Genomic DNA, 19400 nt, shown 5'->3' with positions numbered 1-19400 from the left:
GTCGAATTTTTCAGCACATTTTTAATGCTGAAAAAGCTCCCCTCGACTTATATGCGGGTCATTAAAATTTTTTGTGTGTTTTTACTTTGCCGGCCAGTAGGGGGCGCAGTTTTTATGCTAGAGGTGCCAAAATTGCGGGGTACCCTCAGAAGACACTTCTGATGATACCAGCCAAGTTTGGTAATGTTTGGTTCAGGGGGTCCAAAGTTATGGACCCCCAAAAGAGGTGCCCCCATTCCCCATTGTTTTCAATGGGAGCTATTAGTAGATGAGGCTACCATTTTGAGGGTCAATAACTTTGGACCCTCTGAACCAAACTTCACCAAACCTGGCTGGTCTCATCAGGAGAGTCTCTTTATGATACCAGCCAGGTTTGGTGAAGTTTGGGTCAGGGGATCCAAAGTTATTGATCCCCAAAAGGGTGATCATTCCCATTTTTTACAATGGAAGCTAATAGTAGATTTTCCATTTCTGATAATATCCCTCTTAAAAAAATCCTAAAGTTGGGTTACATTTGGACAGCCAAGCAGATGATGATGAGGAATTTCCAGTTTTGAAAGGATTTTAACTCCTGTGTTTTAGCTTGGTTGCTGGTTGAGCTAAGGTTTTTGTACTTTTAAAGTTCTTGTTGAGACCATATTGTTCTTGTTGACCCTCTTTTCCACTTACAGAGCCAGTTTACTGTTTTTCTTTGAAATAAATATTCAAAAAACATTTAACCTACTGATGCCTCAATTGATGTAATTTTACTGGTATCTATTTTTATTTTTGAAATTTACCAAGCAGCTGCTGCGATTTCCCAATTCCTCGACTTTCATACATGGCGAGTCAATAAGTTTTCCCAGTTTTTTGTGGTAAAATTAAGTGCCTCGACTTATATGCGGGTCGACTTATACACGAGTATATACGGGGTAGTGCCACATGGAACCACACAACACCTGCCACCCCAAAATGGAAAAACCCACGTCCTTCCTGGTCACAGCCTTCTCGGGCAGGATGAAAGGCCATGTTCTCCTCCTTCCTGACCCCACCCAGCTCTTACCTTCAGCACTTCCACAGGGACCTGGGCAGGCGAAGGGCGTGCTAGGGGGCTCACGGAAATGGCGGGTGTGGAAGGTGTGGGGCGGGCAGCCCGAGGGGGCAAGGCTGACCTGTTGCTGAGCCTCCCGGCAGCTCTTGTCTCCTGGGTCTGTGCCATCATCCAGCTGCACTGCCCGTGGGAGAACCTCATGGGCGACATGGTTGGGCCTGGGGCCGGAGCCGCTGGGGGACTGTGGGGAGGAGAGAAGGCCGGGTTATCCTAGGACACCGCTAAGGTTCCGCTGCTGGGCTAAAGTGGCACAATCGAGGCACAGCCGCAGCCGGAGGTGCGAAAAGGGTTGCCAAAAGGCCAGGAAACATATTGAACAGTATCACAACACTGAATTATGTCATGTTTTTCTTTCCAGCAAGAAGCATGCATGGTTTAACTCCGAGAATTTCAGCTGATCTCCAGGACATAGACGGCAGGCCCCCTGGAAAAAAACAGCTGCTTGGGATGTTGAGGTTCCTCCCCTGTCCAAACCCTGCCCCCCTCAGGCTTCCCCCCCCCCATCTCTAAGAATTTCCCAACCCAGAGTCGGCAACCACTGTGCCCAGTCAGCTTTTCATTTGACCTGTGCCTGCGACCCAGCATAGTTAAACACATAAAACACATCCAACCATCACCAGGGAACGCACTGGCCCCTTGTGTGACGCAGTGGTCTCCAGCCTCTTGTTCAACGGAGATGCTTCCGAGTAACACAAAATATCCTCAGCTGCTCCCCCCCCTCCCCCAGAAGGTTAGCAAATTTTGTCTGTTCTAGAAACAGAACCTAGATCAGGAAGCACATATCATACGAACATATCTGGTGGGACTGTAAAAAAATAGCAGAATATTGGTCAAAAATATATACTGTGATTGTAAAAATTTTGGGTAATAAAATAAAGTTCAGCAAAGAGCTATTTCTACTTAACATAATGTGTAAGAAAACAAGAATTAACTTAAAATACTTAGCTCTTATTCTATATGACTGGTAGTAGCGGCTACTTGTAGCCAAGAACTGGAAATTAGAAAAGGTTCCATCAATTGAAGATTGGTTGAGTGCTCTTCTAGAATATGCAACAAATGAAAAGCTGTCATCGCTGATCAAGAATAAAAACACCAAAGATTTTGTTGAAACTTGGACCCCATTGCTAAAATATATGGATACGAGGAAGGAATGTAAGGAGAGATATTGTAAAAGTACTGTAACATGTAAAAAAGATAAGTCATAAGGATAGTTAATGAGAAAATAAGAATTAATAATATAAAAATATCTACTGTAGAAATAGATTAGTTGGATATATATAATAGTAATTAAAAAAAAGCAAGTGTATAAGATATAAGATAGATATATTTGTATTTGATTATAGATTTACGTTTGAGTATATATGAAGGGATATGAGTTTGAATATATATACAAAACATTTGCTTGTATTATGGAAAAAAATTCTTTTTTTCTAACTAGAGACATATAATTAAGGTTGCTAGGGAGTAGTAAATACGAAGTATATTATTTTTGGGAATAAGATAAGAATTTGTGGAGAAAGGAATTTTTTTTTCACCCAGTTAAAGAATTAGGAAGAAAAGATATATGTGTTATATGGATGTGTTATGTGAAGTCTTATTGTAAATTTGTTTTGTATTGTGTAATATTGTTTTATATGGTTGAAATAATAAAATTTATTTTAAAAAAAAAAGATCAGGAAGCACATCCAAATGATTTGCCAGCCTAGCAGCAAAAAGGAAAAAAATAACCTCCGAAAGCCTGTGGGTTTGTTTTAAGCCTGGAGTAAATCTTCTCGCAATCTTTTCTTGGGCCTTTTGCAGCCTGTGAGTCCTGAACCAAAAATGAGTCGGAAAGCCCTAAAATTGGGTTCCAGCATTTTGCTGGTTTATTAATTTGTTCAAGCTCCATTTTGGGGGGGAGGGGGGAATGAACTTGTGGGTGAGCATATCAAAAATATGTAAAAACACTGCTGTAGGGCAGGATCCCCAACACGGTGCCCCTGGGCACTAGTTGTTGTTAGAAAGTGAGTGGAGCCAGGCCCAGAGCTCTGCCCAGCAAGGTTTCTGATTGGCTGTGCGGATTAAAACAACAGTGATTCAGTGGCAGCTTCCACCAGTGCTCATTTGATTCCCATCCCTTTTCTTTTAGTACTCCTAATGGGAATAATGGGAGGTGTCTCAGGAAACCGGGATGGCTATCTAAAGACCTTTCAACTGAGCTAAGATTTAACAGGGCCATGCACAAGAAATGGAAAAAGGGGGAAATCACCAAAGAGGAATTCATACAAGTAGCCAGGATGTGTAGGAAAAAAGTCAAGGAAGCTAAAGTGCAGAAAGAGCTCAGGTTGCCAGAGAGGTTAAAAACAATTTAAAAAGACTTTTTTGGTTATGTCCATAGCAAAAGGAAGAAAAAGCATATGATAGCATAACTGCATGGAGAAGATGGCAAAATGCTAACCAGGGATGGATAAAAGGCAGAACAACTCGGTCTTCTCCCAAAAGGAAAACAGTGCTCAACCGGGGGGAAATGGAACAGAAGATGCAGTAGGGGAAATTCAGCACAAAATAAATAAAGAGGTAGTGCAGGAATACCTGGCGACTTTAAATGAATTCAAATCTCCAGGGCCTGATGACCTACATCCCAGGGTATTAAAAGAAATAATCTCAGAACCACTTGCTATAATCCTTGGAGAATTTTTGGAGAACAGGAGAAGTCCCAGCAGACTGGAGGAGGGCTAATGTTGTCCCCAAACAACTACCACCTATTCAGCCTGACATCAATACCAGGAAAGATTCTAGAGCAGATCTTTAAACAGTCTATAAGCAATTAGAAGGGAAAGTTGTGATCATTAAAAGTCAACATGGGTTTCTCAAAAGCAAGTCATGACAGACTAATCTTATCTCTTTTTTTGATAGAGTGACAAGATTGGTAGACAAAGAGGATGCTGTGGATGTAGCATACCTTGATTTCAGTAAGGTCTTTGACAAGGTCCCCCATAACATTCTTTCAAGCAAGTTGGTAAAATACAGGCTAGACCAGGGGTAGGGAACCTGCGGTTCTCCAGATGTTCAGGAACTACAATTCCCATCAGCCCCTACCAGCATGGCCAATTGGCCAATGAAACTTGATGGGAGTATGGATTCCTGAGGAGGCTATAATTCTACTGTTAGATGGATTTGAAATTGGTTGACTAACCAACCCAAGGGGGTTGGACCTGATGACCCTTTTGGTCTCTTCCAACTGTATGATTCTATGACCAACGCCTTTTCCCTCAGTGTATTTTTTAAATTGCCCCCTTTCTCCCAGATACTTTGGCTTTCTCTGCGTGCCTCCACGTCCTGCAGCAACCATTTTGTAGCTGCAGACACCACTGTGTTCAGATTTCCAAAGGTGTCCGCAGGCTCAAAATGGCTGGGAACCCTAGAGAGGGTAGGAAGACTGATAGAAATTACACTCTCATTCCTTTATCCTTTCAAAAATGTTGTAATGTCTTGAAACATCTTGAAATCCATCTTGAAACAGCTCCACTGTCTCCCAATTTGCTTCTGGGTTCTACTGAAAGTGTTGCTGGATATCAGTATAACCCAGTGGTGGCGAACCTATGGCACGGGTGCCAGAGGTGGCACTCAGAGCCCTCTCTGTGGGCACGCGCAAACAGAGTGTCCCCCACACACATCTAGGCTGGCCTAGGTCGCTGGGCTCAATTATTAGCATTAAACCTAAAACCTAGTTTTGGGGAAGCAGTGTAGGTAACCCTGTTAAGCACTGTTAAACCCCACTGATTTTCATGCAAAGGACTAAAGTGTGATCCTTTACCTGGGAGTAAGCTCGGTTGCTGGCAATGGGGCTTGCTTCTGAGTAAACCCTCCTAGGGTCGTGATTCACCAGTTGGAAGAGTTGCACGGTTGCTTCAAAGCCAAGCCACCGACTACCACCAAGCTTACTCCCAAGTAATGCACACGTCGGAGCCAACCGTTTTTTCTAAACTAAAACCTCAGTATTCAGGTTAAATTGCCATGTTGGCACTTTGCGATAAATAAGCGGGTTTGGGGTTGAAATGTGGGCACTCGGTCTCAAAAAGGTTCACCATCACTGGTATAACCCATCAGAACCCATGACCCTGAAGGACCACCGCTCCCTACAGGAGCCCACACACTCACTTAAGCCCACCCAATACATGCTCCCAGAGTGGACATCTGCATCAAAAGCACACGTGTTTTTGGCAGCAACTCCCCACCTGCAGAAGACCACTCCAGGTATTGCTTCTGTAAAGCCAATCTTCTTATGCGGGGCCATTTCCCACATGGCCTAATTTGCTAGCTGTTTTACTGGGCATCTGGATTTTATTTTATTTTGCTAAACTCAGTTGTGTGGGTTTTTTCTGTGACCAACTGTAAGTGGCCACATCTGCATATATAACTGAGCAGCGTGTTCTCGACAATGAACCCCCCAAAAGCTAAGAACTCTGGGAAAAGTAGTTCGGAGGCTGCCCGTTCCCAAGCAACAAGGTCCCTGAGTCCCAATTAACATGTCCCTGGCCCAGGGGCAGTGGAAAACCCTGTAGAGCATGCAGGGTAAACAAAGCAACAATTAGCTTTTGAACCACTAAGCAGTGACAGACAAGGCATAGAGATATAAAGGTCTGCGAAGAAACCTGGAAAAATTTGGGAGGGGGGAGAGAAGGGTGCCTCCACAGCTTTTTCCCTAGTTTTCCTGTGGAAAAGTTGGGAAGTTTTAGGGTATTCTGAAAGGGAAAGGGGGAAAAGACTCCTATGAAATCCTCCCCCCACCCCCCCCGGTTTCTTTTGGACTGAATGAAATGCCTTTAAAGGTAATGTTTTACCCTGTTTCCCTGAATATAAGACATCCCCGAAAAATAAGACATAGTAGAGGTTTTGCTGAAGTGCGAAATATAAGGCATCCCCCGAAAGTAAGACATAGCAAAGTTTTTGTTTGGAAGCATGCCCGACGAACAGAACACAGAAAAATAAGACATCCTCTGAAAATAAGACATAGCGCATCTTTGGGAGCAAAAATTAATATAAGACACTGTCTTATATTCGGGGAAACACGCTACTCACAAAATTCAGAGTGTTAAGAAATGTATGTGAGGTCACTGTCTGGGGGAAGCAACCCCTGACCTCTGTTTACTGCTTCCGATGGGGGCTGCAAGACAGCCAGGGCCAACAACCCCTAGCACCTCCAGGTGATGAATGCCACGTGAGAACTTATAACTTGCGCTGGGAGGCACAATCTGGGCTGGCCCATCGTACTGCACAGGAGAGGGGCAGAGCCCTGACACTGTACCAGGTTGGGGGAGAGTCTGGCCAGCAGGCAGGCAAGCCCCGCACAGATGTCTTCAGCCTTCTTGTACGCAACCAAGCTAGCCTATAAAACATCAAAGAAGGGCAGGGACAACATTGGAGGAGAAGACCCCAGACTCACAAAGCCCCTCCCCAGCTGGAGAGGCATTAGGTGCATCTGGGCCCAATTTGTCCCCAAGAATCCAGTTATTAGGCTAGTTCAGGCCACTCCCATATAGAGGAATATAGCAGGAAAGCTGGGAGCTGCCCAATAAGCAGAAATTTAGATTATATAGGAGCATTTTATGGTAGGCAACATTTTTATGGTATGGTGTGATTTTGTTGTATTCTATTGTACTGTACAGTTATCCTTCCCCATCACGACTTTCCCCATCACGGTTTTGATATATCATGGGTCGGCATATGACATTAAATGGGAAATTTGGGGGAGTTTTGTGGAAGCTGCAGGCAACACGCAAAGAGCGGCAGATGACACAGAAAAAGTTTACAAATTCATGAATACATAAAATATATGTATAGGATGGTACTGTATAATATCAACATGCTTTGTCTTTTAGCACGATAAACAAATACCATAAATATACACACTTTTTTAAAGTTAAAAAAAAAATTCAGACTTCTTCTCTGGTACAATGGGAGGGTCAAAAAATTTCATGTGGATTTCCAGATCACAAGGGGCACTGGGCCCCTAACCCCTGCGATTTGGGAGGGATAGCTGTATTTGTTTTACTAGTATTGTATTATTGCTATTATATATGCTATTATATTATATTGCATTTTACTGCATTTTGCAAGCCGCCTAGAATGTGACTATAGAAAGGTGGCATGTAAATTCTTTTAATAAATAAATAAATTCAAGGAAAAGATCTTGGAAGGCACACTAGCCCTGCACTGTAGACTTCAAGGGTACAAAGGTGATTTAAATTTCAGTCATGTTGCTGACAATTACCCTGTTTCCCCGAATATAAGACATCCCCGAAAAATAAGACATAGTAGAAGTTTTGCTGAAGTGCAAAATATAAGGCATCCCCCGAAAGTAAGACATAGCAAAGTTTTTGTTTGGAAGCATGCCCGACGAACAGAACACAGAAAAATAAGACATCCCCTGAAAATAAGACATAGCGCATCTTTGGGAGCAAAAATTAATATAAGACACTGTCTTATATTCGGGGAAACATGGTAATATGCTATAATGAGATGATCGTATATTAAGCAGTTCAGTCTGAGAAAGTTTAACTTGATATTCAAACATGCTGATAGCATGTTTGTAGCTATAGGGGGCTTTTTCTGTCCCAATAATACTTTTTTTTTCATTTACTACAAAACTTTCTAATTTCAGCTATTATTTTTTCCTAACTCCCAGATGTCAAAAATTAAGACACATACATTAAGGTAGCAGAGGGCACAGCAGCTGGCAGAACATTCTCTTCCTCCGCTTGCAGAAAACAAAGGCATTTCTACTTTACAGTTCCATAAATACGCCAAATACGGCTGGCATAGACGTGGGCAATACATCAGGAGCAAAAACGACCAGACCACACCCACACATCTAGGAAAACCCGTAACACCTAGTAAGTTTAGGTTTCACAGGGAAGTCAGCATTGCACAATGACCCAGGAGTCCAGTAGCACCCTAAAGAAGCATGAAATGTATTTTGGTATAATCTTTTGTGAATCCAAGATCGCTTCATCAGAAGCATTCAGTCCAACCGCATACCCAGCAGAAAGATGGTAAAGGGAGATGGGACATTGCAAAGAGAGGCCGGTGTCAAGCTAGATACAATCAAATGAGAAATCCCAGCACTCAGAGTGGGTGTGAGATCCTCCCAACCACAGCGAATAACAGCAGACTCAATAAAAATCAAACCAGCAGGCAATGAGGCCGTAAGCAAGAGACCACCTGTACGATGTGGGAACTGGGAGAGGCCAAGTGCCTACAGCGAGTTAAGAACCTTAGATTCCCGTTAACCCCAGGGAGTACATTGCCTTGGATTTGATCTTGAATTCAAATTCAGCACTTTCATAGTTGGAAGTCGCTTACACACTTGGGATCAACAGCAGCCTTAGAGTTTTATTGCTCCATAGGCACTAATGTCTTATATATCTCACCCCTTTCCAGATCCTAATTTGTTCCACTACCTCATTTCTTCCTGCATTAGATTTAACGCTTGTTCTGCTCTGTTGTGGGCTGTGGTTTTGAGTGCCTCACACTGAGTGATCCTGACTTCTCTTTTGACTGAGTCTTGCTTTATATTGGCCTCTATTTGCTGCAGCAATCCCCACCCCCACCCCCCGGGCCATTTCTGCTGGATAGAAAATCAGACCTGATGGATGTACACTCCAAGGCATCTGGGACAATAAGCTCAAAGTCATGAAGGCTTTCGCTGAAAGAGATGTTGTTGACCTTTATGATGCGACAACCACCAACGAACTGAAAGGGAAAAACCCCAACCTGTAAAACAAGCTAAGTCTTTTGCAGAGGTCAGTGTAACAAATACACGCGTAACATACTGACCTCTGAAGAAGACCCTTTCTGGGTTGAAAAGCATCTGGTCCTTTTGGCCATTGTATATGTGTATTCTTATTAACTGTTTAACGGTGCAATCCGGAACGGTCAGGCCGGCTTCAGCGCTGCTCTGCCTGCTCCAGAGGGCTTTCCCGCGCCAATAAAGTAAAAAACAACGACTCACCTAAAATTCTTCCACAGGGGAGAATAGAAACACACCACGAAAACTGTGGTGGGTATCTGCCAGCGATTCGGGCAAGGGGGCCAATCAGGCTCTGGAGGCAGACTAGGGTTGGCCCTGCCCCTGGAACACCCCACGACCACCACCACCACGCAGTTGGGGGCAGCACGGGAGTGCTGATGAGAGGCTGGACGCCGGGACCGGCCATCACAGGGCACCACAGCAGCCGGGGCCAGCGGATTTTCTCCTCTGGTGAGGTAAGTGCCCCATGAGGGCATTTCTACCAGCACCAGCCCACGCCATCTTCAGAGGAGGTATTTGCCCCTCCCCACCCCGGATTGGGCTGCTCGTGTTCCAAACTGGAAGTATGTCTACTGAGTAAACACTTAAGTTGTGTTTTTAAGTGCCTTACTTTTAATTTTAATTATTTAGCACTGTGCAATAAATTTCCTGTCTTTATGATGCTACTGGCCTCCTTGTAATTTTGCTACAACTAGCTAACACAGCTGCTCCTCTCCAGTGTGCACTGCACACTGCACACATCTTTTTACTTCCTCGTCTTCCACATTTCCAGAAAATTTTCCTTTCTACTGAATCCACCCCTCAACACCAAGAACTGCAGCAGGATATCTGCATTCTAAGGAGGCCCCCAGTCAAAAGCGTTGGAAGGATTTTGAATCTTTAGTTCTGTGACAATTCTTCCAGGACTGACAAACCATCGAGGGAAAATAATCTCGGGGCACATTTCCTACTGGAGTATCTGGGATATCTCCTCCTTCTCAGCCCCAAACTGTGAAGAAGGCAGCTGAAAGATGGAAAAGAGCCTCATAAGGTGGGCTCAAAATGGCTTCCCTCATTTCTCCCTTACCTCACACCAATGGGTTGGCTCTTGAGCTCGTAGAAGCTGTCGCTGTTCAACGAGAGGATGTTCTCCAGGTCAATGTCGGCCACAATCCCAGATTCAGGGAGCAGAGAGTTGAGGCTGTTTGAAGAAATACATCGGTCATGAGTCACACAGTTTTGTTCCCCGTCAAGTATAAGGGCTGTACTAACCTGTAGATCAGCGATTCCCAACCAGGGTTCCGTGGTACCCTGGGGTGCCGTGAGCATGTCCCAGGGGTACCACGGCAACGCTACCGGCCCCCCTCACTTTTGCGGTGTCTCCCGCCAGCACAAGCAAGGATATGGAGGTGGCCCAGGGGGCAGGGCCTGCCACAAGGTCAGCAGCCACTTTCCACCCACCCCCACCCCCTTGCTTCACTTCACCCTGGGAGGGGAAGGCTGGGGGTGGCAAGTAGGGGAACTGGGAGGGGAAGGTGGGGGGAGGATGGCAGGGGTACCGTGAGATATGAAGAGTGAGGTCAAGGGTGCCATGACATTGAAAAGGTTGGAAAACACTGTACTAAAAAGATCCAGATACCTCAGTTTAACTATTGTAGTTACTTCACCTGATGGGAAGGCTGAGCCAGTGCTGCTGAGACGTTGCTTGTTCTGGTCTACTGTTAGCCTTCCAGTGGAACGGCCTGCCACAAAATGTCCCTGTCAATTTCGGGCCAGTAATGGTCAGTGGTGTGACAAGTCCGCTGTTGTAGGAACACGGCCTCTTCACTATGGGTGCCATTTGGACCAGATGTGCTCAACCCAGGGAAATTCGTCTGTCCCCCTCTATCTGTGTTCTTTGCCGTGTTCTTATTTTGTTTCGTATGGAGTACCCCTCATACTGCTTCTTGGTCCTCGTTCCAGTGTTGTTTGTTTATTCTAATCTGGAGAACCGGGATTGATTCCCCACTCCTCTACCTGAGTGGCAGAGGCTTATCTGGTGAACCAGATGTGCTTCCACACTCCTACATTCCAGCTGCATGACCTGGGCTAGTCACAGTTCTCTCAGAACTCTCTCATCCCCACCTGACTCGCAAGGTGTGGGGAGAGGAAGGAAAAGGAGCTTGTAAGCCACCTTGAGCCTCCTTACAGGAGAGAAAGGTGGGGTATAAATCTAAACTCTTCTTCTTTATGCGTTTTTAATTGAATTTTGTCATTTGTACGTACTTTTAATTGTTTAAACCAGTGTTTCCCAACCTTTTCAACGTCACGGTACCCTTGACCTCACTCTTCATATCTCAGGGTACCTGTGAGGTTCATTTGATTTTTTCCCCCGTTTTTGGCCTGTAGGTGGGGGGGCGTGGCAAGCAGGGGGAGGGGAGGGGAGGGAAACCAGCGTCGACAGCCTCGTTGTTTGTTTGCCTAAATTCGGCATGGATTGGGGGGATTTAAAGGGAGAGCTCCCTTTAAATCTACCGCCCCCAATCCACACCAAATTTAGGCAAATAAAACAATGCTGTTTTTCAGTGTTGTTTAAAGGGAGCCCATGAGGCTTCCAACCCCCCCCCCTTCAAAATCCATTTGATTCCGGGGGGGGGGGCAAGCGGTAGCATTGTCATGGTACCCCTGGGACGTGCTCAGGGTACCCCAGGGTACCACGGAACCCTGGTTGGGAATCACTGTTTCAGTATCTCAGAGCATGAACAGACACCTTCCCTCAGTGGGAACAGAGTTCTTTCTGCCCAAAGAAAGGACAGAGGGGTAAAAAAGAGAGATCGTTTAGCATGTACCTCTCACACAAAAACAAGCAGTTATTTAAAGAAATCAGCGGGAGGACCGAAAGCCCCCCGAAGAACTCTGTGAACCGTCTTTTTGTTTAAAAAAACCCCCAGGAAAGTAGGAAAAGTCTTTTAAAACTCTGCCGAACGCAGGTGCCCCACAACCCTCCCCTCGGCTCCGGCAGCTGCCGGTAAAAGGGTTAAAGAAGAAGTGATGTCAGAGACCTCCGTCTGCGATCCTAGAGAGCAGAGCAGCTGCCGACCAGGGAAGGCAACCGTGGCCTTGCCAGACGAACAGTCTGACTCAGTGAGTGTTTATCTGGGGACAGAGACTCTGCTACAGCCTGCCGTGGGCGGGTGTTATTTAGCAGCACACCCAACAGTTGTAAACAGAGGATTCTCACTTCTCTAACCACGGATTTCTCCTAATGCAAATCGTTCCTTTTTCACAGCATCTTTCCGAATTTCAATCAGTCAGCAGCATCCTGCAGACCCAGAGTCCGTCGCTGCGGAACAAACTGAACCGTTTCTAAAGAACAGCTTCAGATTAGAACAGGGGTGGCCAACCTGTGGCACTCCAGATGTTCATGGACTACAATTCCCATCAGCCCCTGCCAGCATGGCCAATTGCCATCTGCCATACAGAGTCCGCAGACCCTGTGTTTCTTCTTGCTGCTGTGTTAGGTTCCCTCAACCTACTAATTCTGTGCTGCTCTGTGCCTTTCATGAATCCCGCTGGGCAAAGTCTCTGTCAGGGAAATCCTATGCAGAGCTACCCCAGCCTGTCCACTGAAATCGGTCGGTTCAGAATGGAGTAACTCTCCCGAAGATTGCATTGTAAAAAGCACACACATCACCCACACCACGTTTTAGCCAAGATGAGACGCTTGCAAAACCCAAACTTTGCAATTTACCTTGTTAGACTCTTTACACAAGGTGACACGATGGATTAAAAGAAACTCCAGCCCTCGTGTCCACAGTGACGCGTGCCTATCGTGCTACCCTCTGTGGTGATGAAAGCTCTCTGTCACCACTTCACAGAACGTTCACTAACATCTGAACTGCTCAACAGCAGAGAGCAGAGAGGAGGATAATAGTAAGTCTGGTTGGAATTAAAACCACCCACTCTCCCTACGGACAATTTTGTGAAAGACTAGAAAGAGATCCCTGTAGAGAAATGGCAAAGATAATATGGTTAGTTTAAAAAAAAAAGAGGGAGCGTTTGTCCTATGAAGACAGCAATAAGAATACTGCCTTAAAGCACCTGGATGTGCGCAAACACGTATCTGCAGGCCACACATTCAAGAGGAATTTACTGAAACTGCACACAGAACAAAAGCCAAAAGGTTCTTCTTCATGCCAACACATAATTACCTTTGGGAATTTACTCTCCTGAAATTATACTAGCAAATGTGCCTTTAAAAACAACTCAGGCTAGTTTCTGGTAAAATCTATTAATGGCTATTAGCCATAAAGGTTAGATCCAGACTACGTTTTTTTTGGGGGGGGGGAGACTTCCACCTTTGCAGCATGATTATCCTGTCGTCATCCCCCCCCCCCTTCGCAGTGGCGTAGTGGTTAAGAGCAGGTGTACTCTAATCTGGAGGAACCGGGTTTGATTCCCCGCTCTGCCGCTTGAGCTGTGGAGGCTTATCTGGGGAATTCAGATTAGCCTGTGCACTCCCACACATGGGTGACCTTGGGCTAGTCACAGTTCTTCTGAGCTCTCTCAGCCCTACCTACCTGACAGGGTGTTTGTTGTGAGGGGGGAAGGGAAAGGAGTTTGTCAGCCCTTTTGAGTCTCCTTACAGGAGAGAAAGGGGGGATATAAATCCAAACTCCTCCTCCTCCTCCTCCTCTTCTTCTTCTTCCTATGGCAGCCTAAATCCCCCTCCCCCAAATCCTGTTTCCATAACACAGGAGACTGCTCACAGAAATGTCAGCCCGGAGCCAAGTCAGTAGTTAATAATAAAGCCTCTACGTTCAGGAGTAATATACCTGAAAAGCAGTTGCTAAGAATGTTTTTCTTATACCCTGCTTGTAAGCTTTCCAGCCAATCTGGCTGATCAGTGTTGGAAGCAGGAAACCAAGCTAGACGGGCTCCCGATCAGATCTAGCACGGATCTTCTTATGCACTCCGTTTCACAGCACCCGTACCACACGGCACCTATAAAAATCTGCCCACACTGAAATTAGCCTGGCTGCCCGAATCTTCCCCCTCATTCAAGAAGACCAAGCTACTGAAAGTGAGCAGACCATCAATCTGCAAAAATTGAAATCCACATCAAATTCATCAGGACGCTAAATTTGGCCTTGTATGATCTTCACAGCTTTCAAAGGCAACTGCTGAAATCTCTCTCCCGGTGGTGATAGGAAGTGCTGACAAGTTGCAGCCAATTTACAGAGACCTTAGAGCCGTGGTGGCGAACCTTTGGCACTCCAGATGTTGTGGACTACAATTCCCATCAGCCCCTGCCAGCATGGCCAATTGGGGCTGATGGGAATTGTAGTCCATAACATCTGGAGTGCCAAAGGTTCGCCACCACTGCCTTAGAGGCTTTTCAAAGTGGGAGACATTCGGAGGTAGTTTACCTCTGCCTGCCTCTGTAAAGGAAGACTCCCTTGGCATACTCCCATCCCAGGACTAACCTTGCTTAGCTTTCAAGGTCTGACGACATCGGCCTAGCCAGGCCCACCTTGGGCTATCCCTGGTACCCACCCCGACATCAGAATCCGGACACAGAAGAGCTGTACCTAAAGACCTCCGAATTCGAACAAACAGCCAGGTCAAATCCACAGACCGCCTTATCACCACCCTCAGGATTGCAAAACGCAGGCAGCATTTAATCTGGAATGGAATCGACAGGCGAAGATCTAAGGGAGAAAAACAGGCAGCGCAAAGGACGCCCTGAACCCACGGAAAGAAGGTTGTGCAATCGGTATGCGAGGAGACGGCCTGAAAACAGATACATTTTTGCTTCCAGAGTGCTAGGTAGAAGGAAGTGAAGACCACCCTTTCATTGCTGGCACTGTGCGCAGTTACACGCTGCTGGCCGTGACGTTACTCTTAACATAAATAATGTTTGCAGCAACTACCGAGCATGAGCATTCAAGGAGGTTCAAAATGCATCGCCTCAGTAATGCTGGTAGCGATTCTGTATTTTTATTTATTTAAAGGTAACTGATGTGGTTAGTCAAGCAGTACTCTTTCAGAAGGCAGGCACATAAAAAGAACGGAATACAATGGAACACAAATGTCGGTTCACCTCAACAGCTAAATAGAAATGAAAGGCTGGCACATGACTGACAATCACTGAGAACTTTAGTTACCAATGAGTCTTTGGCACACAGTGACCAAAAAATACACCACTGAGGGCCTGTCAGAGACTCATAGACTGAATTTACATCTGCTTGCCACAAGTTCAGACCATATCCCTGCACAGATGCATTTAAAATTGCTCCCCCCGCATCCACATGCACAGAACTGCATCTAGAACAGCTTGCTGGTCATATGTGGGCAGCCACCATCCTTGTCTCTGGCTCCTGGTTTGAAGGAACAGTTTTGAATTAGTAGGAACAAAAAGATCTGTGGGAAAGAAGCCACAAATTGAAGCTGATCTTTGGAGTTTAAACGGTGGCGGCGCCGCAGCTCATTATTGTGCTGCTACAGGTGGTTAGGTGTGCCACAAACTGTTGCGCTGTAGGCAAGCCAGTATTTTTCAACCACAATATTTTTATCCCCGGAATGCCAGCCCACCTCACAGGATCATTGTAAAACAGTTGTGGATAATTTTTCCCCCAGCTCTAAGAGCCAGACCAAAAATGTAGGTGCCGTCCTCATTTTCCTGCCTTCAGGGTTTCACAATTTAACGATCAACTTTTCTTCTGTCTGTATGCAGGCCCATTCTTAAACTAAGCACTTAGTCTGATCTTTCAAGACATACTTTTCAGTTTCTCCACCCGCTTTTTGACTTGGAAAAAGAGTTTTCTTCAAATGTCAAGCAAATAGTATCCGTGCAACTGTGACAACATACAAAACCGATGTGTATCATATAATTCAACAGCAGCACTTCAGACATGTAACGTACCCTAAAACTGATGCTTATAGAAACAGTCATCGCAACCATTTTCCAATGTTTGGTGGCTCCTGGGGCATCACCAGCAGAGGACTAAGGAGGAAGCGTTAACAGTTCCACAATATCAGCCGACCTACTGTGAAGTTATAAACCTTAGATATTCCGCTTGGTGACAGGTAACACTGACCTACCGCTTATGCAACACTCTCACGGTCCATGCCAGTCCTCTTTTATGCCAAAACAAATTCATAATATACAGCTGACCTCTCAGCTCAGCTCTTTCCACCATCTTTTTTAAATTTCTTTTTTTTCCTCACCCAGTAGACCTATTAACAAATAATACATCTTAAGTGGGGGGGGGGGGTTTCCTCAGTGCTAATTCTTCAAATTCTGAACTCTCTCACAATAAGGGAATGACCAAACTTTCAAAGCATTATTACCACAAAACCAAATCCTAGCTGCTCCTTCACAATTTCTTATAATATCCTTAAATATTAATATCCTTAAATAAAAATTAATATCCTTTAAAAAAAAAGATTGGGCGCCTGTTGTTGTTGTTGCTGTTAATTTGCTTGCTTTAATCTTATTATTTCGTTTTAAAGTAAATTGTTGCTGCTCTTAAATTAACTGATTATTTTAATGATTCGTTTGAATGAGATTGTTATTATGTATTTTATGGATTGTTGGTGTATAGTGTGTTGTGAATCGCCTCGAGCCCTTCGGGGATGAGGCAGCCTATAAATCCAACCAATAAATAAATAAATAAATTAAAGCGACAGAAGTGTCGACATGTACAATTACCGGGGTATCTTCAGTTGTCCAAGGGCTAACTTCTAACCCCAGCCTAATGTCTCCCCAATTCTCATATTTCCATTTAATTGCATGTTGGAGCGGGAACAGGTGTAGAAGGTTATGAATGAATTCATTCCCCGGCAGGGTGCCCAGGGGAATGACCCAAGCCAAAACCTTTCCTGCTCATGAGAATTTCTAAGTAGCCATTCAAGCTCTGGTTGCAAATTAAAACAACATTTCAGCCACAACTTCCACACCAACACTGGTTTCATTTTCTCTCTCACTTCTCTTTCCCAGCGTATTTTTCAAATTTACTCCTCCAACCCCTTGTGCTTGCGCTTGCTCTGTGTGTTCTGCCACCCATGTGGCCATTTGGAGGTTGGTGCATAGGTTCAATAAGGCCAGGATTCCGGGTGAACAGTCTAGTTTTCCACATATGTGAGCAACAGCAAAAACTTTATGCACTTATTCCAACAAAAAAGGAGAAGTAAGTTTGGGATTGGATCGGGTCTTGATTTTTTCATTCCATCTTGGCCAATTTCGATCCTCAACGCTTTTGTCCACGTGGGTCCCAAGATCTTGAAAACTACCTTTTTAGGAGTCAAAAGGGACTCTGCCACAGGAGGTGGTGATGGCCACTAACCTGGATAGCTTTAAAAAGGGCTTGGACAGATTTATGGAGGAGCAGTCGATCTCTGGCTACCAATCTTGATCCTCCTTGATCTCAGATTGCAAATGCCTTAGCAGACCAGGTGCTCGGGAGCAATAGCCGCAGAAGGCCATTGCTTTCACACCCTGCATGTGAGCTCCCAAAGGTACCTGGTGGGCCACTGCAAGTAGCAGAGTGCCGGACGAGATGGACTCTGGTCTGCTCCAGCAGGCTTGTTCTATGTTCTTATGTCCCTTTCAGCAGAGTAGCAACTAGCTAGGTTGGACTTTGGACTCCCACTGAGAGCTACAGAAAGATACTACAGTTGTCCCTTCCACATCAGGGGGGGTTAGCGGGTTTGGGGGCCCCACATTCTGGGAAACCACATAAAACTTGAGACGCAAAGACCACTACAAGATCACCATGAGATGTCGCATGAGAGATTGCGTGAGACACTTTCAATCGCAGTTCTTTTACTACAAATTTAATTTTAAGAAAACAAATTGTGCAGCTTTTCATTTTATTAAACGTGATCGGGAAGGTCATGACGTGGAAGGGACAACTGTGCAATAAAACTGATACAGAAAATACCAGTTGGCACAGTGACGTTTCTAAGCCCCATTGTAAATTGGGATTTGTCATGTCCTACTATATTATCGCAATAACCATACGCTATCACTGTGCAATGTTATCATGCCCTGTGTACTTCTTTTATTTATTGAAACTTTGGAAGTATTTCCAACATGTTTTGCTTCTTGGCATCTAGCCTAGATAACTGTCATTCCATTTTAATGCATCCCCGAAAACAGGCTCCACATGCTAACGCCGTACAACTCCAGTCCCACGCACAACTTCCACTACACCAATTCAAAACATCCCCCCAAGGGGAGCATACGCACAAAACACAACAGAGAGGGGCCGCTAAAAGATGCCATATGCTACATTAAGGAGATGCAAAGGAATATTTTTTAACCTCTGATGCCAATTAAAAAAGCAAACAAGAAACTTTCAAGGAAATCGCCATGGTTACCTGCGCCATGGCCATGCGCCAGAACCACTTCCCACACTGGATAATTCTGCAATCCAAACTTCCTTCACACACACACTGTGTCAGTGATTTGCATGTGCTGGGAAGCAGGGATGCTTCTTTGGAAACAGGGATATTAACCAGATCAGGTTTTAATAGCAACAATTAGGGCAGATCAGAGCTTTAGAAGGGAAAACACAGTCAGCAGATCAAGCGACTAACTAGGGGGCCCCAATTTCAACTGGGTTCTAAGAGTTTGTTTGTTGGTTCTTTGAAAAGCTATTCTGGCCCCAGGTAATTTTAAAACTGCCTTGGCTTCTAGTGAGTGGCAATTAATAGGGAATTTTAAAGAGGTAATATTTTCAAAGGTAGCCTTGGTTTCCATGACAAACTGTAGTTTTTATTTTGTTAAAACTGCCGATCGCCTCTCCCCTCAACATCTCATCAAGGCTTATACAACAAGATGAGGGCCCGTTTAACCCACAAAAGAGACGCTTCACCAACTACAGTAGCACTTCAAAGAATTTCAAACCAAGCTTCCTACTTCCAGTAATTCTTACATTAACCCTGCAAGGTAGGACAGTACTGTTCCTCTTTTTTTTTTAAGAATAATATTTATTGAATTTCACATATTGACAAACAACAAAACAAACAATCACATACATACAAGCAACAACAAAGGTTATATAATTATCAAAAGGTTAATTAAAACATTTCAGGTTTGGCTACAACATTTTGAAAAGGTAATAGACTGAGGATGAGGTTCCTATTGATTTTCCTATCATCTCTACATTACTTCTGTCTTTTCTGTTATTATTAAACTATTGTTCCATATTTATTATTATTAATCAAAAAGTCCCCAATCTATCAATGTTCCTAATGTGGTGAGGGCTAAGTCTGAGGTATGGCTATATAGTCTGTTGCTGTCCTGACCTGGTGAGTACTTGGATGGGAGACCACCCAGGAAGTCTAGAGTTATTATGCAGAGCCAGGCCATGGCAAACCACCTCTCCCAGATCTCAGAAGCTAAGCAGGGCCGGCCCTGGTGAGTACTTGGACAGGAGACTATTCTAGGAAGTTCAGGGCTGCTATGCAGAGCCAGGCCACGGTCTGCTCTTATCAGATCTCAGAAGCTAAGCAGGGCCGGCCCTGGCTATTATTTGGCTGGCTGGGAGACCG

At 44.8% G+C, this 19400-nt stretch overlaps 1 protein-coding gene across 1 annotated transcript in view; it reads right to left on the bottom strand.

The window, feature by feature from the left end:
* The window catches only part of TFE3 (transcription factor binding to IGHM enhancer 3), a 40828-nt gene that overhangs the window by 11434 nt on the left and 9994 nt on the right, over positions 1-19400 (bottom strand). The window contains exons 2-3 of the mRNA XM_048490027.1: positions 9949-10062; positions 1043-1271 (exon numbers count right to left, since the gene is read on the bottom strand). Of these exons, the coding sequence (XP_048345984.1) occupies positions 1043-1271; positions 9949-10062 (343 nt within the window). The remainder of the gene's footprint in view (positions 1-1042; positions 1272-9948; positions 10063-19400) is intronic.

The sequence above is a fragment of the Sphaerodactylus townsendi genome, linkage group LG03 (assembly GCF_021028975.2).
Source record: "Sphaerodactylus townsendi isolate TG3544 linkage group LG03, MPM_Stown_v2.3, whole genome shotgun sequence".
Lineage (NCBI taxonomy): Eukaryota > Metazoa > Chordata > Lepidosauria > Squamata > Sphaerodactylidae > Sphaerodactylus > Sphaerodactylus townsendi.
The sequence above is the reverse complement of the archived record's forward strand: the minus strand, read 5'-3'. Positions and strand labels throughout refer to the sequence as shown.